Raw genomic sequence first — 25,280 nt, forward strand, 5'->3', positions numbered from 1 at the left:
ATGAGTACGAGTGAACCTTCTACACTCCAATGTAAATATATGTATATATATATTTATCATATTATTTTATAGTAGATTTAGCATATTATTATATAATATACTGTATATATATATATATATTAACAGACTATATGAAGGAGCAAAGGTTTTACAAACACCAACTTAGGAAAAAGTACATAAAAACCAACCACATATCATAACCGGGCTACAAAAAGCAAAGAGGAGGTAGAAAGGATGGAAAACTCCACCAACATTCTGGAGAAAGGGTTGTAAGGAACATAGAAGGTCACTTTAGAGGGAGCTTAAGCCCCGCCTTTTAGCGTGACATTGGCGTGTACTTCCAAAGCCTGCCACTAGGGGTGAACGCATTGGTAGCATACGAATGCTTGGTCGCCCTTTTGATATAGTGTCCATCTCCAAAAAATGGTGGCCGTTCACCATCGGACCAACTCTGCCAGATTTGCAACTTGACTCGTTTGGCTGCCTATACTGTAACATATAAGAGGTGTAGACAACAAGTGACAAACGGACAATGTAAAAGAGAAAAGAACTCATAGACGCAATTGGGTTGAAAAAAGATGCAATCTATCAAGTTCATCCTCACCAAGATCTCACCAAGTTATATTGATCCAGATAAAGTAACAAAAAATTACACGCAAGCTCCTGAAAATTCTCTGGATCAACCACTCTATATATGAAAATTTGTACTAATGAATGACATTTTTTGTCCTCTTCCACAGTAGATCAGCTCCGGTTAGACTACGGATTCCACAGCTTTACAGCCCCCGCTGTGAAGAATGTGTTCAAGGTAGAACCGCAACTCTTTTGACCATAAAAGGCGGGCCTCTTGGTGGCCTCTGCCCAGTTCGTTGTGTTTACCCAATCATTAAGCAGCACCGAGGGGGCTAAGTGGGTGTGGCTAACTATTAGCCCCACCCAACTGCATCATTGCATTACAGCAAAGCTTTTCTGCTACTTTTTTATTATTATTTAATATTATGATTTATAGCACTTGGATGACGGGTCGCAGTTTGTAAATATAATACATAGTGAAATTATCATTGCTAGACCCTCCCCTCCGTCCTCTGACGGGTGCGCCGGAGATCCCCGGTGGGGTCGTCGGCAGGTGTCTAATCTTCTTATGTGGCTGCTTATGCTATGGAGCCTTGAGCCCTGTCTACGCCGCAGGGGGCCCTCTTCGCGCCCCCCCGTCACACAGTAACTCCCAACGAAATCTCATTCCCGTTATAAATAATTATAACCTTCAGCAAAGTCACACGACGATGCATGTACATCTGGTGCTACGTGCTTCCACGCCAAGCCTCTCTCCGGGGAAACCCATTAAAATATTTGGTAATAAATATCAGCCAACTGGTATTGGGCAAGGCCGAAAAGTTATTAATGTACGTATCGCGGGTCTGCGAATCGCAATATTCTATAAAAACAGCAGGAGAGGGGTTAAATACGTTATTCTTCTAAATGCTTTCGTTAAACGGCTAATTACACCAAAGGGGGGTGGGGGGGTGACACCACCCCACACATCCGTAATACGTAAATGACATCGTATCCCGCAGGTGACATCACAAGTTGCCAAGAGAGCAGGGAAAAGGGTTTCAGAGGTCAACCCGAGACTTCACTTTCCTCCCACTTGAGACCAGAAAGAAGTGGTGGCCCGGGCATGGGGCAAATATACCCCCTTAAACCGCCATAGTTACACCAGTGGCCCAGGCCTCTCTTTTATGAGCCAAGGTGGCGCTTCTGACTGAGCTGCTGTGTTGTTATGAGGAGATCCTGAAGGCCTAAACTGGACTGAAGTTCAGGGCCAGCGGCCTACAACACCCTCTCTTTCCCTGACTACGTACGGGCCTGTGGACCCATAATCCACGTTCCTCTCCTTCAGACTCTTTCGTTATTTTTTTTATTTTCTATTTGTGCTTCTCCTTTTTTCCCACTTTTATTTCTTTTGGTCCCACACCGTCTCCTGTCCTCCTACGCCTCAAATTCGACTTCCATTCTGTCCGCGCTCTTTTTATTTTCTTCCCCGTCTCTCTCACCTCTTTTAAATGTTTTTTTTTTTCTCCCGATCCTTATCCCCCAGCGCTCCCTCCCTTCCCTTTTTCCCTCTCGCTCTCCCTTGGCACGAAGTCAAAACACGAGTCAGATTAGTGAACTTCGGGCCTGAAATGTTCCCTAACTTTCCATATTTTTATCTCGCCCCCCGTTTCACCCAGACACCCCAGACTTGGCATTGCGACTCGCCCACCCTTGTTCTACGCCCCCAAATTTTTGGGGATTTTTCTGCAACTTTAAACGTATTTGATTTAAGTGTAGAAAGTTGTGCCGGGGGACAGGAGAGAGTTTTCTGCTGAGAGAGGGAGAGAGAGAGAGAAAGGAGAGGGATTTCGCCTTGGATGCAACTTCACTTCAGAGGGCAAAGGGTTTGGGGGTAGACGCCCTAGGACCCCCTCCAGAGGGTGAAAATCCCTAATTTTTGGGGTGCATAGCATTGTAAAGGAGGAGGCGTGGGTACCTCAAAGATGTCTCACAGAGAGAGGATGCGCACGGGGAGGGAGGGAGGGGAAGAAAGAGAAGCAGAGGGGTGCCATTCTTCAAAACTAATTATACACCTGGTGGGTGTACAGAGGTAAGTGGGCACAGGAGGGGAAAGAGGCTGGTGAAGAAAGGAGACGTGGGGGGACAGAAGAATGGACGACGGGGGGGGGGAGCAGGGAAGAGAAGCCTCTGAAGGAGGGAGGAGGGAAAGATTTGGGGTTCGGTTTTTTTTTCCCTTTGTTCTGTCTTCTCCAAATTTTTTTTGCCCGTCTCTTGTTGCTTTTCTATGGCTTTTTCTAAGCGATTTGCGAGGGATCCGGTGGATGGGGTCACCCGTCTCACCACCTATTTCTTATCGATATATATATATAAAAAAACGCAAATTCTGGATCTGTCGCCCCCCCCCGGCCCTATTTTTCTTTTTTTGCCCTCTGCGCCACATGTACACATTTCTATAGAGCAACGCCCAACTCTCTATTACACACACCAAAGCTGGCAGTACCCGTCCTGCTACAGCAGGATACGATCCACCAGCCCCGTTTTCTTAACAGCTCATTTACCCGAAACGTTCGAGCGACAGACAGAGACAAAAGGGGCCAAGACGGGTCTATTCACAAGAGCTTACAATCTAAAAAAAACGCCACCAAGGCGTCGGCCTTTGGCAGCTATTGCGAAATGATTTACCTGGCTTAATAGTAATACTAGTAAAAGGATAATGAGACTGCAAGGGATATCGTCTGTTGTATGTGCCAACTGTCTCGAGGTCTGATCTGCCCCTAGCACACATACGCTCGCTGTGCCAGCCTCTCCCTATAGAAGTCAGTGTCTTTCCCCCTATATAAAGCACACGCGGGCAGCGCCGACCTCTCTCTCTATATAATAAACATATCGGCAGCGGCGCCCGCGTCTCTTTAGGAATGCCGGCAGTGCCCCTGTCTCTTTATGGCAGCACCCGTCTCTTTGTAGCAGCACACAGATATTGGCAGTGTCCATGTGGCTTCCTCTGCCAGTTCTGTTTGTGCTGCTTCAGGGCGTCGGGGGAAAAGTCAACGGCGGAAACGTACGAAGAAAAATAACAAGTCGTCTTGTTTGTTTTATTCTGAAATTGTAATTTTTTTTTTTACATAAAAAAAAACAAAAAAAAAAAAAGCAAGCACTTTGAATGTGTGATTTCTTAGAGGTTTCTCACAATTATGTTTGTCCTCCTACGAGTATCCGGAGGTATGTTCGGGATGAATTTTGTATAATGAATGCTTAATGGGCAAAGAGGGAGGAGAGCAGGGAGGGGGGGGGGGGCTTCTATATACATAGCATCAGGGGGTCACACGGCTTCAACGAGACAGTAGCGGGAGGTCGCTGGAATTCATGATGAAACTGGAATCCAGGTTTAGACTGTCTGAAATGGAGAGAAAAAAAGTAACCGTGATGAGTGAGAGTAAAAAGAAATAGCGAAGATAGTAGGAAAGGGGAAGAAGGGAGGAAGAGAAGGGATACGGGTGGGCACAAGCGGGAGAAAACGGGAAACTAAACCCTAAACCGTAGAGAAGAAAGAAGGCTATTTAGGAATTTTGAAACTTTGTCGACTTTGGACTTTACTCTGCAGCACGAACGGCTAGTTTGTCCTGGAGGAAGGTCGGAGCTGGCCATGCATAATGTATAATGCATAATGTATAGGTCAACCAGTGATTTAACAAAACTGGAAGGGTTAATGAAAGGGAATTGTGGGAACACTAGAAAAAAAAGAAAATAAGATGGGAAGAAGTAAGAGACAGAGGTCGGGGGGATAAAGTTGCCGAGAGGCGATGAGCACATAGGAATAAGGTAACATAGACGGGCGGGCCAGAGGGTGGAGATGGACCCAGAGGGGAGAAGGAAGGCAAGCCGGTGAGCAGAGCCGACGCGTTACGCACCCTGGTCAAAGTTGAGTTTTTTCACAGTGCTGCGATCTCCCAAACCCTCGATGTCCACCAGGTCACTGTTGGCATCCGAGTCATTGAGGGCGCTGAGAGTTACATCTGCTGGAGCGAGATAAAACAGATTAAGGGGAGAAGGTGGTAACAAATGCGCCCCCGATCCCCCACGCCCCATCCCCGCTCCCTTCATGCTTCTCTCACCAGATGACTTGCGCTTCTTCATGGCACCCTGCGATCCCTCGGGAAGAGTCGTCCCGCTCGAGGTCTGTGGTGCGGAGACCGCGGTCACGGAGGGCGCCGAAGACGTCACCGGGCACCACCTTCTTTATCACCTTCCTCGGGGATTCACCGGACAGTGGGACTCCGCTGTCATCGTAGATCTTACGCTTCACGGCAAACTTGAGCTGAGCGCTGTTGGGCGAGAGCGGACGTATGATGGAGGGGGGCGACCATATATGAAGGGACCAAAGGGGTAAGCTATCTAGGATCTGCCCCAGCGTGGGGCGATAGAAGAAGAAAAAGAGTACAGGAAAGAAAAATGACAAACAAGACGAGGGAGGAATAATAGGGGGTCCTGCACTCCATCCCTCAAGCATCCTTCCCTCCCTAGAACTATAATCGTCTCCTTCTCCTCTCCGCCTTTCGCTCACTCCGTGTTTATTCCTTCCTTACACTGTCCTCTCCTTGATAACTGAGCTGATTTGATTTATGTCCTCCCCGAAGCGTCTGACAGCCGCATGTAACATCTGAATCTCTGTGTCTGTCCAGCGAGCCCTGGGGAGACACAATAGGAAACTGGGAGTGAGGAGGAGGGGAGAAAGAAAACAGGGAGAGGATGAAAGAAAAAAAGATGAAGGGCCCCCAATTAACACGGTAGGGGAACAAAAAGGAGATCAGGGCTAAACGTTACACGTGAAACACACTATGACGTATAGATACGGCAGAAGGGAGAAACGGGTGCAAAATGACACAACAAATCTTTATTTAGCCCTAAAGCGGCCAATAACTGTCGGGAAACCTCTCCCATTAAACTGAGTGGGAACACTTTCTCCGCCCGCACACATGGGGGTCACAGAACCCCTTAAAAACTGTTGGTTGGCGGTGAGTATATCCGCTCAGCCAAGCACACCACCTGCAGCGCAGATGGCCGGGGGGCACGGAAGGCAACCAAATGCATCGGGGGGGTTTCTGATGAATCCCCTGTGCATTTGGGGGGACGTTAATGTAAAGGTGCTTATGATGTCAGGATGAAGCAGAGATATACATCTTTATTTATAATATGCGTATAATAACTGCGTGGTCCCTTTAAATTGACATGGCGTCTCTTTTGCAAATACAGTAATCATCCATATAGATTTGCCCCCTTTCCCCAAACCCCCGCTAGGTGCCGCGCAGGAGATGTGTTTGACGATATATCGTGCCAAACGCCGCAGGAGATCTTTCCTGCCACTCATTGGCTGCTTCGAGCCGAGAATCATCAACACCAGTGCTTTACGTCTCCATTTCTCTGTGCTTTCATACGCGTTCTTTTTTAGTCTGGCCGTCGGGGGAAAGTAAAACGCGACGGGGATATTTAGGGAAGACATTCGCAGAGATTTTTTTTCGTCTATGTTCAGAGGGATTAAGGATCACAGGTTGCCAGCTGATACCAAAAAGAGGGATTACCCTGCTGGGGAGGAATCAGTCACTGGATGAAGCTGCATGGTCAGTTCTCCTAACTTTGTGAAAGCAGCGCCGGCAGCTGAGAAGATCTCCCCGACCTGCAAAGAGAAGAGCGGTTCACTTAGTAAACTCTATATCCAGCAGGATGTTACACGAAATAAACAAATGGATACTTTAGTGATTACACCTCGTCTTTAATGAATCTGATCCAGTACCATATCAGCCAAGAGAACCGGGTTTTGGCACAGGACACGGCAGGCACCCTGTTAAATGCTGAGTCTACATGTTGAACCCCCAATCAGGGGGGTTTTACCCCAATCTCCGCGTCACACGGTCCGGAGACGGCTCCTTCCTATTCTACTCTGATTTACTGATATCTGAGTGTACCGACTGGTGCTTTTTCCCCACCCTGCTGAGATCCCTGCTTGAATACAGGTGACTTCATTCAGACTGATTGATTTAACTGCAGCGAACAGCGGTATAAACTGTTATTTTTCCATATAATAAACGGATGGGGATCTGCCTTCATTATCCTATAAAGACAATGTGGTAAGCCAGCACACTACAACACCCACTACACTTGGCCAGCCTCCGGTTGACGCGAGTCTAGACTGCCACGGTATGTGTTGTAATATTCGATCGCACACACACAGGTCGCCTGAGGCTTCTGGCCAAGAGTCTTGGAATTTGCAGTGCAATGGGAAAACCAAGTTTGTTTTATTCCAGGGATTTTCCTTAAACAAACATAACGTTAAATGTAATTGCTGGGCCAAGCGGACATTCACCGTGTTGTGACCCCACAATTAACCCCGCAGTGTAAACATATGGCTAATTGGCTATAGGATGCTAACGACTTCCATTTATATGCGCTGGCATGGGGACTACAACTCCCGGCATGCTCTGCGGCAAAACAGCGCCACATAATTCCAGCCCGCCAATCAGGAGTCGAGACTGTTAACCGGTTACCTTGGTGGATGCTGACGTCATGGCGCCAGGCTAGGAGGGGGGTTGATGTCTATGGTAGAACGAGTCGGGACCTCCGCCGCCGACGGGATTTGCCGCTCCCGGTGAACCTCCCCGTGTGTACAGAGAGACCCGTTCTGTACGGTGTCCTATTTGTTGGCGGAACCAAGGCTCCTTGTTTTCATTGGTCCGCATGAAAATGATACCCGCCTAACCGTATTTCCTTTCGCTGCTGCACAGAAGGCGCTGGCTTCCTATTGGTTGAAGCGCGGATCATTAGGCCCACCTCTCCTGCGCGCCTATTGGTGAACCAGCGACATTACTGTAATCCTAATGGACAGTGCAAAAGTCTAGTCGATTTGGGGTTTTTTTGTGTCTTTTTTTAATATTTCACATTTTAATATTTTGCTTTCTATTCAGTCATATTTTTCTGCATACCTACTAACCACACCCACATATACTATAGGGCCCCTTATTGTATACATATACATATAGATGAATAAAAGATAAACAATATGGGGGAGGGGTTTAATAAAACTGCATGCAACTAGTGCGTAGCTCCTAACTGTTCCATATTTACCTGGTCAGTCCTGACAATTGGAATTCCTATTACTGGTTTACATAGCACCATCGTAATTCTAGCACCATGTGATGTCAGCAGAGAGAAGACTTCTAGAACATCATATGACATCACAAGGACACCCATGTGCTGATAGCGTGGCATCTTCCCTGTGGCACGCCGAGGTATCTCGTGTGGGTTTTCCAGCCCTGCCTTTTCCATGAATACCCCGAGGTATACAGTGCGTATCCAAAACAGCTGCCTGTAGTACCAGTAAACAAGACATCAGCCCAGTTCACCGGGCAAATTCGGGACTGTTGGCAGTTATGAGAAAGGATCTATAAGCCGGGCTCTTTGGAAAACATTGCAAAGAAACAAAATAGATTGGGCCATATAAAACAATAAATAATAATAACATATAACACGCGTGTGCTTTAACAGAAACATACAATCTGCCGGCACATCGGCCCATCTGGTCTCCCCATCCCTCCTGCTGTAAAGACTGAGACCTTAATCAGTCGTTGGTCTCGACGTAGATTCAGGAGCCGTATGTATGTCCCATGCATGTTTAATCCCCTCACTGTATTACCCTCTACCACTTCTGCTGGGAGACTGTTCCACTTATCTACAACCCTCAGTAAAAGAAAATGTCTCTGATAAACATATTTTGTATTATTTTTTCATCATTTATACCTTCATTACATCATTAACAAATAGTTTCCGCACTCAGCGTGGACCTTGCTCCAGTACATGCAGCATGTGTGCCCCCTGGTGTCTAGTCGGGGTATGACATCATCTTGCTTGGCTCTGCGCACTGCATGGCAAACGGTGAGAAGTCTTTATCTTTCAGCAGCGCGCTGTTTAGTTAATAAATACCACTAACTAATTCTAACCCCCTCCCCGGCCAGCTCTAGAATTTATAATGCTCTAGACTGCTAGAAGATAAGTGGAACAGCCTCCCAGCAGAAGTGGTAGAGGGTAAAACAGTGAGGGTTTCATACGGCTCCTGAATCTAAGACAACAACTGATTAAAGGTCTGAGCATCTGGTGAAACGGGCGACTAGACGGTGGGGAGCGGGGCTGACCTGCTAGAAGATTCTGTGTTTCTATGCGGCTCTTGGGGGGGGGGGGGGGTGAGACAGAAGATCTTCGCTCAGATTCACCCCCCAGCACTGCAGTCTTCTCACTGTATAGAGTATCAGGATATGGTATATCCCGGCACATACATATTATTATTATATATAATCAATGTAAATAATAATTGTATTGCATGCCGGCGGACCCCGTAGCGCTGGGATGTGCGACTCCATGACCAGGGCCGGCCACAGAACCCCGGAGCTCCTGCCCCTAGGCGGCCCATACTAACGAAAAGCCGGGCGAAGCCCCGGAGGCCCCTACTTGCCCCGGGAACCTGTTAGCGGGCGACCAGCCTTTAGCTCAGATACATTCCCAGTCTGGCAATGGTTTTTGGCCCCTGTACGCCGGGGCCCGTAAGCTGGATACCCTTATAACCAATACATCTTTAGAACTACCATACTGCCCCGGCCTGGGGTGGGGGAGACTCCTGGCAGATGCTCCGCTGGACAGAGATGGTCAGGGCTCCAAAGACGTATGGCATACGAGGCAGGACCATTACTGTGACCGCCAGGGTCTTACCCAACCAAGAAGTATCCCACGCGGCAACCGAATCCCCAAATCGGGAAAGAAGTCGTACCTCGTCTGCATCTCCTCGTCCTCCACAATCCACGGTGCGACACCTCGCCGTGGCGAGACTCTCCAGGAAGAGACAGCAAGACAGCAAAACTCCCCTAACCGAGGGTTCGGGACCCTCTTAACCCCTTAAGGACAATGGGCGGTCCCTAAACCCATTGAAAACAATGCATTTTGAGCCCGTACATGTACGGGCTTTGTCATTAACGGGTTAAAGCCCGGATTTGCCCTTATAATTGCCGCTAGAGGCCCCAAAGCAAATTAATATATAATAGAGGGGAGAGGGGACAACCATGCCGAGCGCCATTAGAGTTGATATCGTCTCTGACTGAATCCCGCAAAAAAGAACGAGAACGCGATTATCACAGCCGGGAAATACTTGACTGCCTTAGAAACCCCCAATAAATCCTATCGAAGGCTTTTTCAGCATCGAGTTCCCCCGTAGGGTCCCAGCGTTGCTTCACCCAGAGAGGCTCCCGGGTATGATTATTAAAGGCCGCCCCCCCCACACACTTATTTTGGCGCAGATGTGTTCTCCCCGATCTGTTCAGAACCCCCATGAACATATTTGGAAAGAAAAAAGTGTAGAATTGCTCAGTCTTAATCACCCATCGAAAGTCTACGGCGAAACAGGACTTCAGCCATCCGAAACATCATGACCGACAGCAAGGGTGGCCTCCGGGTAACTACCTGGCCAAGGACACACAGAGGTCACACACCATAAATCATTTTTATTTAAATCACATCATAAATACGATAACATCCCAGCACAAGCTCAGACGGAACGGGACCGGTCAATACTGGTATAGACTAAAAGGGGGGGGGGCATCTAGTTGGGGGTTATGTACAAAGACGGTCTGGTGCAAAGATGGTGCGGTTGCCATGGAATGGTCTGTCTGTACACATAACCCCCATACACTGTCTAGTTACTGTCCAAAGTGGGTTAAAGAGGAGTCTAGTTCTAGGAGATCAGTCATCGGTGGTTGGACGCCTCAGAAGATGGTGGACCAGGAACTGCTAGACTTGGCAGTCTGGGTTGAAATCCATACGGAATCTCAGACGCTCTACATTCCGACGGAGTTCTCTGCTTCTCTGATCTCCGTAACACCCGGGGGTCCGTTTAATTCATTGGTCCAAGATTAGGTGGTCTCATCCAGGGTTGGTCTCTAGTTTGGACAATCACAGCTGGTCATGGGGATGTCGGGGGGGGGGGGGGGGGGGGGCGCGGGGTGTACTCTGTACTCTACCCAGATGGGTTGTGGTCTCGTTTTAGGGAAGGGTTGTCTCTTTTACGGTCCCTTGCCTGTGCATGCCGGGCTTGCTGTAGAGAGGGGGGGTTCTGATGGTTCCTCAGGCAAGGGTCCAGCTCACGTTCCTCAACGCACCATGTACTCTTTCCTCTTGTTGAGCCGGACTTGGCAGAAGGAGAAGCCTCCGAGGAGGACGTAGATGGCGGCGGCGATGAAGCAGTTATAGGACACCTGCTCGTATAACGCGTACATCTTGGAGGGAGGGTTGGAACTGGAAGGAGAAGGAGAGGCCCGGTCAACGAGGAAGCACAACGGCACCGACAGACACCACGCGGGTCTACCAATACTACAACAGAATTCAGGTCATACACTTATATACGGGGGGGGGGGGGATATATTATCTCCAGGAGTGCGTTGCACGGTGAACCTCGCGGTCACGCGTGATATTGTGGTCTGGCTCGGGCCCCAAAAGGCTTTGTCATGACCGGAAAGGGACGGCCATCATCAATCGGGGGGGGGGGGGGTATATCACAAAAAGTGGCACTTACTCTTCGAAGAGGTCCGCTTCGGTGAACGGGACGTCTTCTATCAGGACGGCAGAGTGAACGTTGAAGAAAACTCCCAGCAGCACCTGAGAGGATTGCACGGGGATTAAATGCTGCACGTACAGTGCTGTATACATTATAGAACCTGACGGCTGATTGGCCCCTGATTCTTCCCAGTTGTCCTGCTGTAAAGACTCAAACCTTAACCAGTCGGTCCCGTCCTCGATTCAGGAGCCGTATGCCTATCCCATGGATGCTTAATCCCCTCACTGCATTACCCTCTACCACTTCTGCTGGGAGGCTGTTCCACTTATCTACGTATATTTACTGCCAACATTAGAATCGACCAGGGTCATATGTACAGAATGAATAACATGCTGCTGGGTAGCTGACCCCGGGGGGGGGGGGGGCTACAAAACAAAGCATCTTATTTACTAAACACGGGAAGGGGCATTCCTGTCGAAAAGCAACCCCCTTGTATATTTCTGTATGTCTCAAAACACTCGGGGGGGGGGGGGTTTGTACGCTTACGGGGCTAAAGCACAGGACAGCTACTGTTACGCGGCGGGGTGAGGTGGGCCAGCAGATTACCCAGCGCTGGGGGGCCGCTGCGTACATGCTCAGTGCGCCCAATACACAATGCGCCACGGCCCCAAGTGCATCGCTTTACATTTATCAGCATCAAACTGCGGCTGGCATCTAATCTACTTGAATCACCAGCGTCTAATTGGCTGAAATAAAACAAAATAATGCGCCTGCCAATCAGAATTCTCCGATCACCATGTTTTTTTAGACAAGGCCCCTGCCGGAAGTTGGACGGACTTACAGACAGACAGACAGACAGACAGACAGACAGCCAGCTTCACCACTTTCTAGAAGAGAATGGGGAGGGTATAGATAACGTACAGGAGGGAAGTTAACTTCAAAGGAGGAGAAACGTTAGAACGAGAGGCCAAAATCTAACCCTAGAGGCTTAGATGGAATGGAATTTTTACTTTACTGAGAGGGAGATAGAGAAGTGGAGCAGCCTCCCAGCAGAAGTGGTAGAGGGCTCGGCATATGGCTCCTGAATCTAAGACAAGACCAAGACTGACGGAGACGGGCAGACCAGATGGAGCCGAACTGATCTGCCGGCGGATTCTGTCTGTACTACTCCTCCCAAAACAAAAACAGGAGATGGGTTGTGGACGGGGGCCGCTGTTTTGGGTATTCCTGCCCTACCCACCCGCAGAGAGCCTCCGACCAGCCCCATCCAGACGGAGCCGCCGGGTCCCGGCTATCACCTTGTCAAAGGCATTCTGTGTTTACCTGTAAACAGGACACCCCCCCCACACACACACCGACAGCGTGTGTACAGTCAACACACACGGGCCCCGGCGGACACGCATCACATGACAGGCGGAAAGGGGAAGCAGAGACCGCTGATGGGGGGGGGGCTGCATTAACCATACGTGTACACAGCAGGGGGCAATCAGTGTATGTGGGGGGGGGGGGTGATTTACACACCGGGGCACAGAAGGTCCCTGCAGTAAAATGGGGCGAACGGCTCTGATATCTTTATTACTGGACTAGGGGAGAAGGAGCAGTATATGGATCACAGGGGGTACGGCAGCCATAGGGGCAGGGCAGCTGAGGACTAAAGGGTTCTCCTGGGGTGAGGAAGCATAGGGGCATATAGTAGATCATACAGGGTGGGGGTACGGGGGGCACACAACACAGGAACCTGAAGAAAGTATATCGTATTCAATGTATGAGTGTACAGATCCCATAAGGGCCGGGCAGATCAGATTTCATTATGTGCCACAGACCCTATAGGTGGGTCAGGTTATGTAGAGGGCACAGACCCTACGGGCGGCGGGGGGCACAGACCCTACGGGCGGCGGGGGGCACAGACCCTACGGGCGGCGGGGGGCACAGACCCTACGGGCGGCGGGGGGCACAGACCCTACGGGCGGCGGGGGGCACAGACCCTACGGGCGGCGGGTCAGGTTATATAGGGGGGTACAGACCCTATGGGCGGTGAGTCCAATGGAGGGCACAGAAGTCTGTACAGGAGCTGCAGCGGATCCTATGGAATATTTAGCGTCATATACAGGATACGGGATGTGCGGCAGACTATAACCGGGGAACGTATCACCTACCAGCATGATGACCCCCCACACGCTCAGCACGATCCCGCAGGCGGCCAGCTTGGGCCCGCAGCACAGCAGAGAAACCATGACCGACAGCGAGGAGAACACCGAGCAGCTTCCTCCAACCCAAACACCGACCGACTGTGTCACACGGCTCACTGTCAGCTGACACAGCCTGCCCCAGCGCCGCCGCTCATTGGCTAACCGGGACGGGAGGAAGTCATCACAACCAGGTAGGAAACCTAGACGAAGACACGAGCGCAGCCGCCATCTTTGTTTTGGGCAGCTTGCCCTTCACCCTCTTTGGGTGGCTGATAGAAGCAGTTCGCCGATACCCCCAGAAAGTGAATCTACCTACAAATGAGTAGGGCAGTAAATTCACCCCATTTTACATACCTGGAAAGTGTCAGGGTTTGCCCCCGGGGACGACTGGCATCTTCTGCTCGGGGGGACAGGGAAAGCAATGTGGACCCACCGGCCCCCAACGCCACTGTGACAATGGTACAAAAGTCACTAACACACTAACCCACGCTAACACACATGCTCCATCTTGTTGTGAGATTTGTTCGGCTGTAGATGGGGGGGGAATGCATGGGGGGGATGCTGCATCTGCAACAGACACCACGGAAATTTAAAGGGCCACATGGATACCGTATGCATTAAAAGGCCTATGATGGCTTGAGGGTCCAATTAAAAGACATTAAGATTTGCCAGAAATTTCAATAGTAAATATTGCCCCCCCCAGAATGGACTGCTGGTCCCGCGAGACGACCCCAACCAACATGACCTAGAGAGAGAGAAATGGATACCAGAGCGGCGATAGGAGGCTCACACGTCAAAACCTACAGAAGCCTCTGTATAACGCAGGGCGTTTATTACCCCAGTGATGGGTATTTGGTGGTCTGTATGCGGTGTAGACCACCCAGAACTTTAGAAAGAAAGACCTTTTGAAATCATAACAGGTGACCGTGGAGAACCAGCTGGGAGAAGCTGCAGCGCAGGCCGCCATCGCTGCTCCTACTGGGTCACCTTGCATGGTGGCTGGTCAGGTAAAGTGGGCGGTGGCCATGTCTCCAGCCCCACCCACTCCCACCTCTAGTCACACCCCCAAAACAGGTACCCCGATGTGGACACCTGAGACACTGAGGCACACGCCAGAAGCTCGTCAGCAGTCCGGCGAGGAACAACAATCAGCAACATAAGAACAGGGGAGAGATAATGGGGGACGGCCACTCGCATCCTCATTACAGGGCGTCCCAAGGTATACACAAAGTGGACTTTTATGACCCATATATTGGTAAATAAAGGTTAAAATAGACATTACATGGGACAATTGACTGTACAGAACCATAACATATAGAGAACATTTTTCTAGAAGCTCCGGTGATATACGATTCTAGTACCGCATGTCATCCCGTGTAATATACACGCGTAATAACATAACCGGAGAGGGAGGTACGTCAAGTTATTTTATTGAAAAATCCTCCAAAAAAAACAAACAAAAAAAGTTCACAATAATAATAAAATAAAAAATACAGAGAACCATCACATTATGTTTCGGACGCACGTCTGCCGGGGGTGTCCGGTGCGGATCAGTAAAGATCATACAGGTTACGGAGTCGTTTATGTAGCTTGGAAACATTCCCAGAGAGCCATGGGACGCCCCTGAACCAGCATTAGAAATGCTCCAGTTCTGCCTTGGTCAACAGCCTCTTGTGCTGTATAGAAGGCTCATCCATCTACAGTTATTGTATATTGTAGTTTACTGCAAACACGTATGTAACACGGGAAGATCGCTGTCTTAATCCGTGATTTGAATGACTAGCAGGAGGCAGCCACTGGTTTCAGGGGGCAGAGGAACCGTTTAGCCCATTCCCACTTAACACCCACCCCCCCCTTTCAAGGACTAGAGGCAACTATGCCGACACCGTTGTCACTATAGGGGTTGTGGTTTCACCATTTCATTATAAAGGCCCATCACAAGGCTGAGCTGGCCCTGTATAATGTATAACTTAACACGTGAAGAGAAATCGCAGACTTAACAACATATTACAGGGACAGCCAAAGCTCACTGGGGTTGGGCCTTCAGAATGAAGTCAAGAAGCTGAGTAAGACGCTGTTGACTTGCTTCTGTGCATGATACAGAAATACATGCGCGACGCAGAGTGAAGTCCCAAACCAAGTCTTCCTATTTAGGAATAAATACTAATTATAAAAGGGAAGTCGTACACGGACATGCAATAGTTAAACCGTGGCCCCCAAATGATTCTCGCCAGACACTTTTCGCCGGCAGAGGTTCACGGCCAACACGTCAAGGTCCGTGTTTAGTCCGTAGACCGATGCAGAACCTCGACGTCCGCTTAGAGACGGCTCACTAACTTCTGTGCGAATCGCTCGCTGTGGAACTCACACCGCACGTAGGTTGGCGCCTATTCATAGGAGAACGTTTCCCTCACCTTCTCAAGATCCGGTGAAGATCAAGATGAGACCTTGGTGAAGGGACCGTGCGCCACATAAAGGGATAAAGAGTGACTATGACGGGCAATGTCTGCTTTAACCAGGACACAACCAAAAAACGCGGTCATGGTGAAAGACCATTACAGGAGATCCATTGCCAAAGACCACTTTGGCTCCTCATGGGATTTATAGGTCTTCTCTTAAACCGGCCCACAGGCAACCACAGTAGAGGTAGCCACCAGAAAGCTCTCACGGTTCTACAGGTTCACGATTTAAGAGGAGCCGACGGCCATAAACAGAGCATCAGGAAGAAGTTTTTTTTTTTTCTCTTCAAAAGCTGGAGAGCTATCGCTTTGGCCAAGATGATGTCAACCCAATCAGATAAGTAAAGGTCAGAAAGACCGCCACGTGGGGCTGACCAGCTGGAAGGGGCTATGGGAACACTTTATGCTAGTAAAGACATTTAAGGGGGAACAAAGCAGTAACCTGTAGACGTTTTTGCACTGGCTGAGTGAACGCCAGCATTGAGAAACCACCAACATATTCACGGGGGTCTACGGAACGAGCAGGAGGCAGGCTGTAAAGGGGGTGCGCGTGAAGGCATCATGTTTATTAGACCTCTTTAGAAAAACAGGATGGGTTCGCACGTCTGGTGTTATGGCACCGATGCAGGACATCATGTCATCGCTTCTGCGAGTTTCTCGTCGTCTGGTGGACAGTCAATAAAATCTGCCAACATGGAATCCGCATCCGCGACTTTATCCTGCAGAACAAAGAGAAGAAGAGAGGAGTGAGCAACGCGTCAGCGGCACCGCAGCGGACCTCGCTGCAGAATACCTAGTCAGCAACCGGAGCCCTGCATATTGTCAGCAAGAAGGCAGGGTCACTCCCCCCCCCCCCCCCCCCCATCACCTCTCGCTCCTGGTCCCTGTATGCAAATTATGTTTTCCTAATAGTATATTTAGATGGTATACCTGTGATTGGCTGATGCTACTCCCCTTTATTTCAATGGGAGATGCACCACCTTTGACTATAATGGGGTTTTATCGACTATGTGACATGTACTGAAGTATGCGCCCCGCTTCCAATAGGGGCAGCAGATATTAGGGCTTGAGTGTTCCTTTAAGCTACGTACCAAGTAGTGTTGGCTGGGAAAATGGTTTGGCCATTGCCTTTTCGACCACCTACTGGCCAAAGACATTCATCCATTTGCCATCGATAGCAGCCTACATGGATTACCATGGCTGACGTACAATTACAAGCCCTTCTCTCCAGCTATCCTCATGGATCTCATGGGTTTCAACTCTTCCCCCCCTAAGGCTCTCGGATTCTCTGAATCTAGTTTTAGAACGAGGCTACGGTTTTATGCGGTTAAAGAACGGGCAGGGTGCAGGCACGGGACTAGGAACGAGGATTCCAAAGCGTTGCTTAGTTATAAAAGAGTTCAGCAGCCTTTCTGTAAGTTCAGCTGTCTCACCTCTGTCTCTTCAGCCTGCTCCTCGTCTGGTCTTCTCTCCTCTTCTAACAGCTTCTCTTTCACAGACTCCGCCATGGTCGGCATGGCTTCCAGCTCACCCATGGGTTCTGGCTGAGACACTACGCTCTCCTCAATCTCAGGCGGCAGGACTGGAGGAGGTGGAGGCGTCAGAACAGGTGGCGGAGGGGGACTGTCCATGACCTCTGGATCCGCAACCCCGTCTTCTGCTTCTTGCCCCTGCATCTCCCTTTCCTCAGTCTCTACCAGCATCAGCAGCCCTGTGTCCCCACCATCATCTTCCTGCACGGGCGACAGACGGGGAGGACCTTCCTCAGGCTCTGCCTCCTGCATCACCGGCTCAACTTCCTGAGGTAAGTTCTGTATCGCGGAGGCAAGCTGCATCTCGTCCGTCATCAGACCTTCCTCATCGTCTTCGCCCTCTTCATCCTCGTCGCCCTCCTCTTCAATGTCATCTTCTTCCTCTTCCTCCTCCTCCTCAGTTAGCCCCTCATCATCCTCTTCATAATCCTCTTCATCCAACCCTTCAAGATCTTCTTCCTCTTCATCGTCATAGAATTCTTCTTCCTCGTCTTCGTACATAACTTCTTCCTCTTCATCCTCCTCCTCCTCCTCCTCCCCTTCCTCATCATCGCTGCTGTTGATGTTGATCACGGTCATATTACCTTCTGCCACGGGCTGCGGATGAACCTCTGGAGGTGGAAGGGCAGCGGGAGAAGGTCCATGGCACACAGGAGGTTGAGGTACAGAGCTTGCGGAGGGGACTGCAGGCTGAACAGGCGGCTCTGTTGGTTCTTCTGAGGGAGGTTTAACAGCAGGCGGCGAGACCTCGGGTTGCGGCGCAGGTTTTGTCAGAAGCCCTTCTGGGACGATGACCACGCTGTCATCCGAATCGCTCTCCAATGAAATCTCTACGTCCGACGGCTCCTCTTTGTCAAAGTGGATGAAGACGGCGCGTTTAGACTTCCCCCCGAAAGTCTCCTCTGAAGGTGGGGACGGTTCAGTCGGCGGAACAGCCGGCTCGCTCGGCTGAGGAGCGGCCAAAGGCCTGAGAGGTAGGTGATTTACAGGAGCTGGGAACGAAGGGGGCGGCGGGGCCAGAGGTCTCTGATTGAGCTGGTCTCCGGACTGCGCAGGGGGACGGGGACCCTGGGCCGGCAGAGGATGCTGCAGCGACGGGGCGCGCGGGTGAATGAGAACGCGACAAATGGCGAGAGCCTCTGTGCAGAACGCGGAGACCTGTTAAAGAGAAATACGTTTGTTGTTCGCTTTTTTGCAGAAAGTAGCGGCTCCCCCCCCCCCCCCCCGACCGCCATTTTACTCTGCGACTCACCTGCACGCTCTCCTCGATCACCCCCCCCCTGAAGATCTTGATGGCGCAGTGCAAGGGGGCAGGCAGGCGAGGGCTGGGCGTTAGAGTCAGACAAAGCAGGAGTCTGTACAATTCCTTCCGACACTCGCTGCCGACGTACGGGCCGAGCCAGTTCTCGGGTCCTTGCTGAAGACGGATGAGCAGCGGGATGGACAGCTCTTGGAGCTTCTACACCGGAAACGCCCATGAAAAAAATAAATTATATACAGAGCCAAACGCGACCATATCCACACTGAACTAATTACACCACTTATTAACGGCTTAATGATAGAGACAAAATCTGACTGCATACAAGACCCATTCAGCCCTGGCCTCGGAGTCATAGGGCTGTCTCATGCGTGTTTAAATTCCCTCACGGTATAATCCTCTACCACTTCTGCTGGGAGACTGTTCCACTTAGCTACCATCCGCTCAGTAAAGTAAAACTTCCTTACATTCCATCTAAGCCGCCGGCTCTTGTACTGATCTCCCTCCTGTGCTTGGTCTGTAACACACAGATGTATCCACACTTTATCTCCCGTTACTCACCCGATGGGTCTCTTCTTTGATTATGGAGCCGCAATGGAGGAAAACGCTGCATAAAACTAGAAATAAAACAAACATCGGAGAAAGTGGATGAGAAACGCCCCAGATATGACCTTGTCCTTCAAACACCATCTCCGGCACCATTATAGGCACGCACGGCGGCGTACAAAGTTGTAAGTGAGAAAGCTGAATGGCCCCCTACGCAGAATCAGGCTTTTGTGCCACATGGCAAGTAAGCCATTCCCGAACAAAATTTATAGAATTAAATCATTTCTGGGAAGGGTTTGGAATGATGTTTCGTAAGGACTGAACTTTTAACAAATCCGTGTAACCCCATTCCACGCTGGTAAACATTCAGAAAGTCAGGACAAGAAGGTACAGAGGGAGGGAGGGCGTTCCGGCCCTGCGGACCCTCACCTTTCAGCGCCGATGCACACAGTTCAATATTGGCACTGACTTCCCCCTTCCGATGCCCCTGAAAATCACCGTCCGTTACCGCGGACACCTTCTGTTTCTTGGCACCGAGCTGCACGAACCCGGAAATCTGCGGAGAGAGAGAGCGGGCACGTGAAGCCAGCGGGGGGAGAGAGAGCTAGAGAGAGCGGGCACGTGAAGCCAGCGGGGGGAGAGAGAGCTAGAGAGAGCGGGCACGTGAAGCCAGCGGGGGGAGAGAGCTAGAGAGAGCGGGCACGTGAAGCCAGCGGGGGGAGAGAGCTAGAGAGAGCGGGCACGTGAAGCCAGCGGGGGGAGAGAGAGCTAGAGAGAGCGGGCACGTGAAGCCAGCGGGGGGAGAGAGCGGGCACATGAAGCCAGCAGAGAGAGAGAGAGAGGGCACGTGAAGCCAGCGGGGGGGGAGAGAGAGAGAGAGAGAGAGAGAGAGGGCACGTGAAGCCAGCGGGGAGAGAGAGCGGGCACGTGAAGGCAGCGGAGGGAGAGCGCTAGAGAGAGCGGGCACATGAAGCCAGCGGAGAGAGAGAGCGGGCACGTGAAGGGAGAGGAGAGAGCACGTGAAGCCAGCGGAGAGAGAGAGCGGGCACGTGAAGGGAGAGGAGAGAGCACGTGAAGCCAGCGGAGAGAGAGAGCGGGCACGTGAAGCCAGCGGAGAGAGAGAGCGGGCACGTGAAGAGGCAGGTCGCAGGGGGTCTGAAATTCTGGCCGAAACTATGGAGTTAATCAAAAACGGACATTCTAATGTTTTTTTTTTTCTCAGTCCTTAAAATATGGAAAGCTTGCAGAAATGTTTAAAAAGATTACTCTGCTGCTATGGCAAGAAAGACTCAAAAAAAATAAATAAATTGGGAGAACTTGTCAACATTTTACCAGGTTTTTCTGGGGGGCACCGAGCGGGTTGTATTAATATCACAACTTACACAGAACATCACCTTGTTCACGAGTTAGATATTATACATCGCTACACGCAGACTGTATCAGGGTACAGGTCGGCCATCTTGGGGCCAGTTCCTAAGCTTCTTTTCCTGGTCCCAACCCACAGGATCATGCGAGTTTAACTCATTCAATCCCTCTCCAAACTAAATCAAAGTTTTACGACAGAATAAGTCTGGGAGTTCGAGAAGACCGCATCTCCCGACGAGCTCAGCTTCCTTGGACGCTCTACTCGGAGAGCGCATGCCGTGGCGGGATACCGGTTTAGGGTGGCAGCGGGTCACGGGAGTGCAGAGACAGGATGGCAAATTTTATTTACAAGCCAAGGAGGGTAAGGGGTCTCCCGGTCACCTTCACAGTGTCTGCCGGAGGAGTGATGTCGCTCAGCAGATGAGTTATTAAAATGTCGGAATGATGAGCCGGCCCTTGCAGGACGCCAGAGGAAACTCCGCACACGGTCACCCATTTATCCAGCACGCGGTAGACGGATCCACGGAGGGAGCTGTTTAAAAATAGTATGCACGATTACAAGGCGTTTAAATGGTGTGTGTGTGGGGGGGGCTCCTAGCCAAAACCCTCTCCCCAGATGTTAACAATTGGCACCCCGTATAAGCTGGAGCCATCGCTCCTTTACGGTTTACAGTCGCCCTCTTCGCTGATATTTGTCCCGAGATGCGCAGAAGCTGCTCTTCACACTTAGTGTTATCTTTGTCTCTAAAACCAAACGCCTTAAAGGACCGGTCCTAGATCCGAGCCGCTGGTCCTACTTCACGTCTGATGCAGAACTCACCTGTACGGGCGCTCTTGTCCTAAGGGCATCCCCGTCACCCCTCGCACGGCTCCCCAGGAGCTGAGAAGCTGAGGAAACAGCCGGCAGATCACGGCAGAGTACGGAAGAAGACGGGAGCCACACCTGCAAGATGAAGGGATTTACCCAACGCACCCTAAACGTACCAGCGGAACTCACCCACATTCCCGCGTGCGAAAAACACTAAACTCATACAAGACTGACGGCCAGCAAAGGGCGATACACCGATCTCATTACGTTCCCCGGCCGCCACGTTGCTTTAACACCCATAATACTCTTGGCATAAAGCAGACGTAAACTACAGTGTATTGCGTTAGCTTTATTCTCACAATGCTTTCACGTAGCGCCCAACCTGTACAGCGGGCGACGCTCGTTTCTCCGCACTCACGCTATTATAGTAGCCTCCAAAATATCCAGAGCGTTCCTGTGGACCCGCGGAAGCAGCAGCAGCTTCAAGGATTCCTCTCCTTGCCAGCTCTGGAAAGAAAATACAAACAGAAGCTGAGACGCGGTTCTGAGGGCGCTGCGTGCAACACAACACCAAAATGTATACACACTCACACTCACTCCTTAGGCGACTCTTACCAGGTTCTTTGGGCTCACGTTAATTACCCGACAGACAAAGCTCAGAAGGTCGGACACCGGAACCCGCACAGGAGCCGGGAACTGCTCCCTACAAGAACAAAATCGGTCAGAGTTCTTTTCCTTCTCCAACTCCCAAAAAGGGAACAAAGCGGGGAAGAATAATCATGCGGACCCCGAGGAGGTTAAGATGGCTGCATCTACGGTAAGAGGTGTATTCTGACTTAAGGTAGCAGTTTCTCTGCTCCAAATCAGACGGGGTCAGTGGCCAACCCTCGGGTGCGTCGCTGCTTAATATGCTGGTTACGGGGAAGAACTTATCTCCCTGACCGACCTGCTTACACCACGGAGGCCTGTGCCAAGTGGGAACAGCCTCCGTGTATGCGTTACCTGGCACTGCATGCCGGTGGTCACAGTGGGGCAAGTGCCGTGGGTCAGGCCTAGGGCAGCACCCATGGTAAATACATCTCGGCCCATGGTATAAGGTGGGTTTCTTAAACTAATATCGCTTATTTTAATCCAGTGTTGCGTGGGTTTACTCCGTGTATAGCGCTGTAAGGGGTGTATATGCCGGTTAGTCACTCACTGCGTCCTGCCTGGGAAACGTAGTTTGTGCAGGGACCTGCCGATCGGTATAGATACCTGAGTAGAAGGCTCACACACTGTCCCAGAGCCGAGAGCCTCCTCACCAGCTGCAGGACGTTGTGTGTTCCGTCGTCCTCTAAGCTTGGCAGCTCCAGCTCGGTCCCGGGCCCTTGGTACCGGGAGGACTCTGGGGGACACGACAAGATCATACAAAACGTAATATTTATTCAACGTTCGGGAAAAAGATTCTGGGCTGTTGCCACTGCAGGATCAGATACACAGCATAAATACATACATAGCATAAATCTGGCTTTTTATGGGGGGGGGGGGGGGGTTTCAAAAAACCCCACACACAATATATTCAAAAATATTCTTCTAAAGAAGAGATGTCAGAGGTCCTGAAACTTAACTTGACATATTTTCTTGGCTAGAACAAAAAATGTTATATTTAGCAGAAACCAGAACCATTAAAAAAAAACAAACAAAAAAAACACTATTTCTAAAAACCTTTACTGATCTCCCTTTTTCCCCTTGATTTTTTTTTTTTTTTTTTTTTTTTTTTATATACTTCATACAACAATAAATAAAATAAAACCCTTTATCGCAATGCAGATAAATAGTCACCTGTCTCCGCAGACTGATAGAGCTGCTGGAAGACGCTGTGCAGGGAGCAGAGGACGCCTTGGATCTGCCTCTCCCAGTTCTCGGTGTGTTTGACTCCTTGCGAGAAGCCGGAGCCCAGGGACGGCAGGAGAGAGAAGCAATGACACGCAAGCTGGTGACGGAACAGGTAGATGATACACAGGTCACTCGGGGTTACATACCTTTAGATCTACATCTTTATTCTATCGCATTCAGGAATACGACCGCGTTCAAAACGGATTCAGGCATTCACTAGCTACTGGAGTTAGGAAAACGAGACTTCGGCGGAGTTTTTCTCCTGTCCCCGGCTGCCTTGACTAAGATGCTTCAGCTAGCAGCTACAAGAGACACTTTCTAGCCCCAATGTTGGAAACCGGCAAGCATCAATTAGCATGTAGTAAAAAAAAAAAAAAGTTTTGGCACGAAAATTGGGCTGGAGCCATCCTTTAAGGCGCCAAGAAACCACAATAAAGGGTCCATGATATTGAAGCAGGCTAGTCTGGTAAAGGCGGGTAGATTTGTATTTACAGGAATACAGGTTGGGAAAATAGAGCCACAGAAAGTCCCTCTGAAATCCCAAAATCCGATACTATTAGTCTTTAGAGGGAATGATTGCGCAATCAAAAAAACCCCTTCGCAGGCACCGTGCCAGCAATTCCCCACGATGTATGGGGGATACATACAAAACACAATAAACACACGTGAACGATGACTGGGGTATCATCCTGGGATGTGTCCAGAGAGACTGGCCACATCCATGATTGTCCTACACGTCTCCCCACGCGGCAACATCTCGAAAGCCATCTAGACTTTTTCTAAGACGATTTACGCACCTCTTGAATCTGCACGTTTTCCACATCCAGGAGACTCAGGAGGAATGTGGTGAGTTTTCCCTGCGGAAGAAACGGGGTTTAAGCCTCAACATACCAATAAACGCATGTACGGACAGCGCCAACAGATATTCCAATAGATAACGTTGGGGTTAGCGACACCCCCCTTGGACCGCCGTGTAGACCGGCCCCGGGTATGCATTTTTTTTTTTTTTTTTAAAATGGATCAGTCCGATCCGAGAACAGATAAGAAGGTCTCACGCGATATCGTTCCGAGTTTCATCTATACCATACGCAAGCGTACAGGCAAAATGCACATTTAACATACAAAGTGCGAGACGGGCTCTGTCGGGGAAAAGGCTTAGAAGCCTTAAATAAATAAAAAATTTAAATTTTACCCTTAGAGAGCCGCAGGCTCGTGGATAGGAGATCAAGCATGAGCGGATTCCTTCTAGAGCTGGGACCAGGCACTGAGGGAAAGAGAGAGACACGCTGTCGGAAATGGGCTACCTCCACACACGTGACGACATTTCCAGAGAAGCGAGTCTTCCTTCCTTCGCAAGGGATCTCTTCTCCCTTACCTGGCGTCTCAGCCCCAGCAGGGACGTCAGCAGCCCCGGAATCTGGTTGATGGAAATTTCCCGAGATAATTCAGGAAGGGCAGACGAATGAGCCAGCAGCGACCGCAGCACAAAGACAGCGAAGCTGACGACTCGAGGGGGGTCCTGGGACTGTGCGGGGAAAAGAGCAACGGATGAGCACAGCAGAGAAACTATGACCTCACGTGAAAGCCCCCCGATATCCTTTCACCGTCTTCCAGGTCACAGCAACACATCGATCCCCCTCCTCACCTGAATGACTTGCAGGACACCCCGGATCCACGACACACAATGCGCCTGAAAAACATCTGTCGGAGACTCTTCAACCACCAAAGAGAGAAGAGAGAGTCCCTCGACCCTGTGAGAGAGAAGAACATAACATGAGACAAAAAGGGAGGGTTCTAGAGCAACAACCACTGAGATCCGAGAGGGCAGTGAACCGAAATATTACCGATACGAGACAACTCAAACGGAGCGTTATCTGAGAAAGAGTCATGATTTGGTCCTGCAGGATCATGGCGATGAATAAAAGAGAGAGAGGCAAAAGGAAAGAGAGAGGCGAAGCAAAAAAGAGAGAGAGGCGAGGCAAAAAGAGCGAGCGAGAGCAAAATCTGGAACTACAAACAGCCACAAGTTGGCCCCCGGGGACACTGAAGGCATCCAAGTTGTAGAGCGTAACCTCGGAAGCTCGCCTTGTGGGTGAACGTGTCATAAG

At 50.2% G+C, this 25,280-nt stretch overlaps 3 protein-coding genes across 4 annotated transcripts in view; all 3 read right to left on the bottom strand.

Annotated features, from left to right (window-relative positions):
* Positions 1 to 3,884: 3,884 nt before the first annotated feature.
* Positions 3,885 to 7,115, bottom strand: LOC149273436 (BPTF-associated chromatin complex component 1-like). Of its 2 annotated transcripts, none has more exons than XM_089506332.1 (6): positions 7,095 to 7,115; positions 6,132 to 6,226; positions 5,139 to 5,240; positions 4,799 to 4,877; positions 4,464 to 4,695; positions 3,885 to 3,949 (listed from the first exon to the last, which is right to left on the bottom strand). In XM_089506332.1, exons 1-6 carry the CDS (start codon positions 7,113 to 7,115, stop codon positions 3,885 to 3,887), a joined length of 594 nt encoding a protein of 197 aa, XP_089362458.1. The 2 variants fall into 2 exon arrangements, with proteins under 2 accessions (XP_089362458.1, XP_089362457.1); XM_089506331.1 differs by having other exon boundaries at positions 4,787 to 4,877.
* A 3,621-nt stretch (positions 7,116 to 10,736) lies between these two features.
* Positions 10,737 to 13,374, bottom strand: LOC149273437 (ribonuclease kappa-B). The gene is made up of 3 exons (XM_089506333.1): positions 13,297 to 13,374; positions 11,159 to 11,241; positions 10,737 to 10,881 (listed from the first exon to the last, which is right to left on the bottom strand). Exons 1-3 carry the CDS (start codon positions 13,372 to 13,374, stop codon positions 10,737 to 10,739), a joined length of 306 nt encoding a protein of 101 aa, XP_089362459.1.
* A 3,046-nt stretch (positions 13,375 to 16,420) lies between these two features.
* Positions 16,421 to 25,280, bottom strand: part of LOC149273438 (proline-, glutamic acid- and leucine-rich protein 1-like) — a 9,774-nt gene continuing 914 nt past the window's right edge. Inside the window, exons 3-17 of the mRNA XM_089506329.1 lie at positions 24,818 to 24,923; positions 24,548 to 24,697; positions 24,365 to 24,436; positions 23,970 to 24,029; positions 23,119 to 23,269; positions 22,552 to 22,681; positions 21,913 to 22,000; positions 21,716 to 21,804; positions 21,310 to 21,432; positions 20,871 to 21,021; positions 19,554 to 19,680; positions 19,140 to 19,195; positions 18,573 to 18,779; positions 17,222 to 18,478; positions 16,421 to 16,507 (exon numbers count right to left, since the gene is read on the bottom strand). Of these exons, the coding sequence (XP_089362455.1) occupies positions 16,421 to 16,507; positions 17,222 to 18,478; positions 18,573 to 18,779; positions 19,140 to 19,195; positions 19,554 to 19,680; positions 20,871 to 21,021; positions 21,310 to 21,432; positions 21,716 to 21,804; positions 21,913 to 22,000; positions 22,552 to 22,681; positions 23,119 to 23,269; positions 23,970 to 24,029; positions 24,365 to 24,436; positions 24,548 to 24,697; positions 24,818 to 24,923 (2,854 nt within the window). The remainder of the gene's footprint in view (positions 16,508 to 17,221; positions 18,479 to 18,572; positions 18,780 to 19,139; positions 19,196 to 19,553; positions 19,681 to 20,870; positions 21,022 to 21,309; positions 21,433 to 21,715; positions 21,805 to 21,912; positions 22,001 to 22,551; positions 22,682 to 23,118; positions 23,270 to 23,969; positions 24,030 to 24,364; positions 24,437 to 24,547; positions 24,698 to 24,817; positions 24,924 to 25,280) is intronic.

This window comes from Sceloporus occidentalis, unplaced genomic scaffold, assembly GCF_023333645.1.
Source record: "Sceloporus occidentalis isolate IW3139 unplaced genomic scaffold, rSceOcc1.0.p SCAF_376, whole genome shotgun sequence".
Lineage (NCBI taxonomy): Eukaryota > Metazoa > Chordata > Lepidosauria > Squamata > Phrynosomatidae > Sceloporus > Sceloporus occidentalis.

What these genes read in the sequence shown, in the direction of transcription:
- LOC149273437 (XM_089506333.1), bottom strand. Translation starts at nt 13,374, where the DNA reads ATGGTTTCTCTGCTGTGCTGCGGGCCCAAGCTGGCCGCCTGCGGGATC. An exon ending in TGTGGGGGGTCATCATGCTG is followed by an intron (nt 11,242 to 13,296) that starts GTAGGTGATACG and finishes CAATCCTCTCAG; the next exon opens with GTGCTGCTGGGAGTTTTCTT. An exon ending in GAAGCGGACCTCTTCGAAGA is followed by an intron (nt 10,882 to 11,158) that starts GTAAGTGCCACT and finishes TTCTCCTTCCAG; the next exon opens with TTCCAACCCTCCCTCCAAGA.
- LOC149273436 (XM_089506331.1), bottom strand. Translation starts at nt 7,115, where the DNA reads ATGACGTCAGCATCCACCAAG. An exon ending in CGAGGAAGGTGATAAAGAAG is followed by an intron (nt 4,696 to 4,786) that starts GTGGTGCCCGGT and finishes GAGGGATCGCAG; the next exon opens with GGTGCCATGAAGAAGCGCAA. An exon ending in AAAACTCAACTTTGACCAGG is followed by an intron (nt 3,950 to 4,463) that starts GTGCGTAACGCG and finishes TCTCCATTTCAG; the next exon opens with ACAGTCTAAACCTGGATTCC.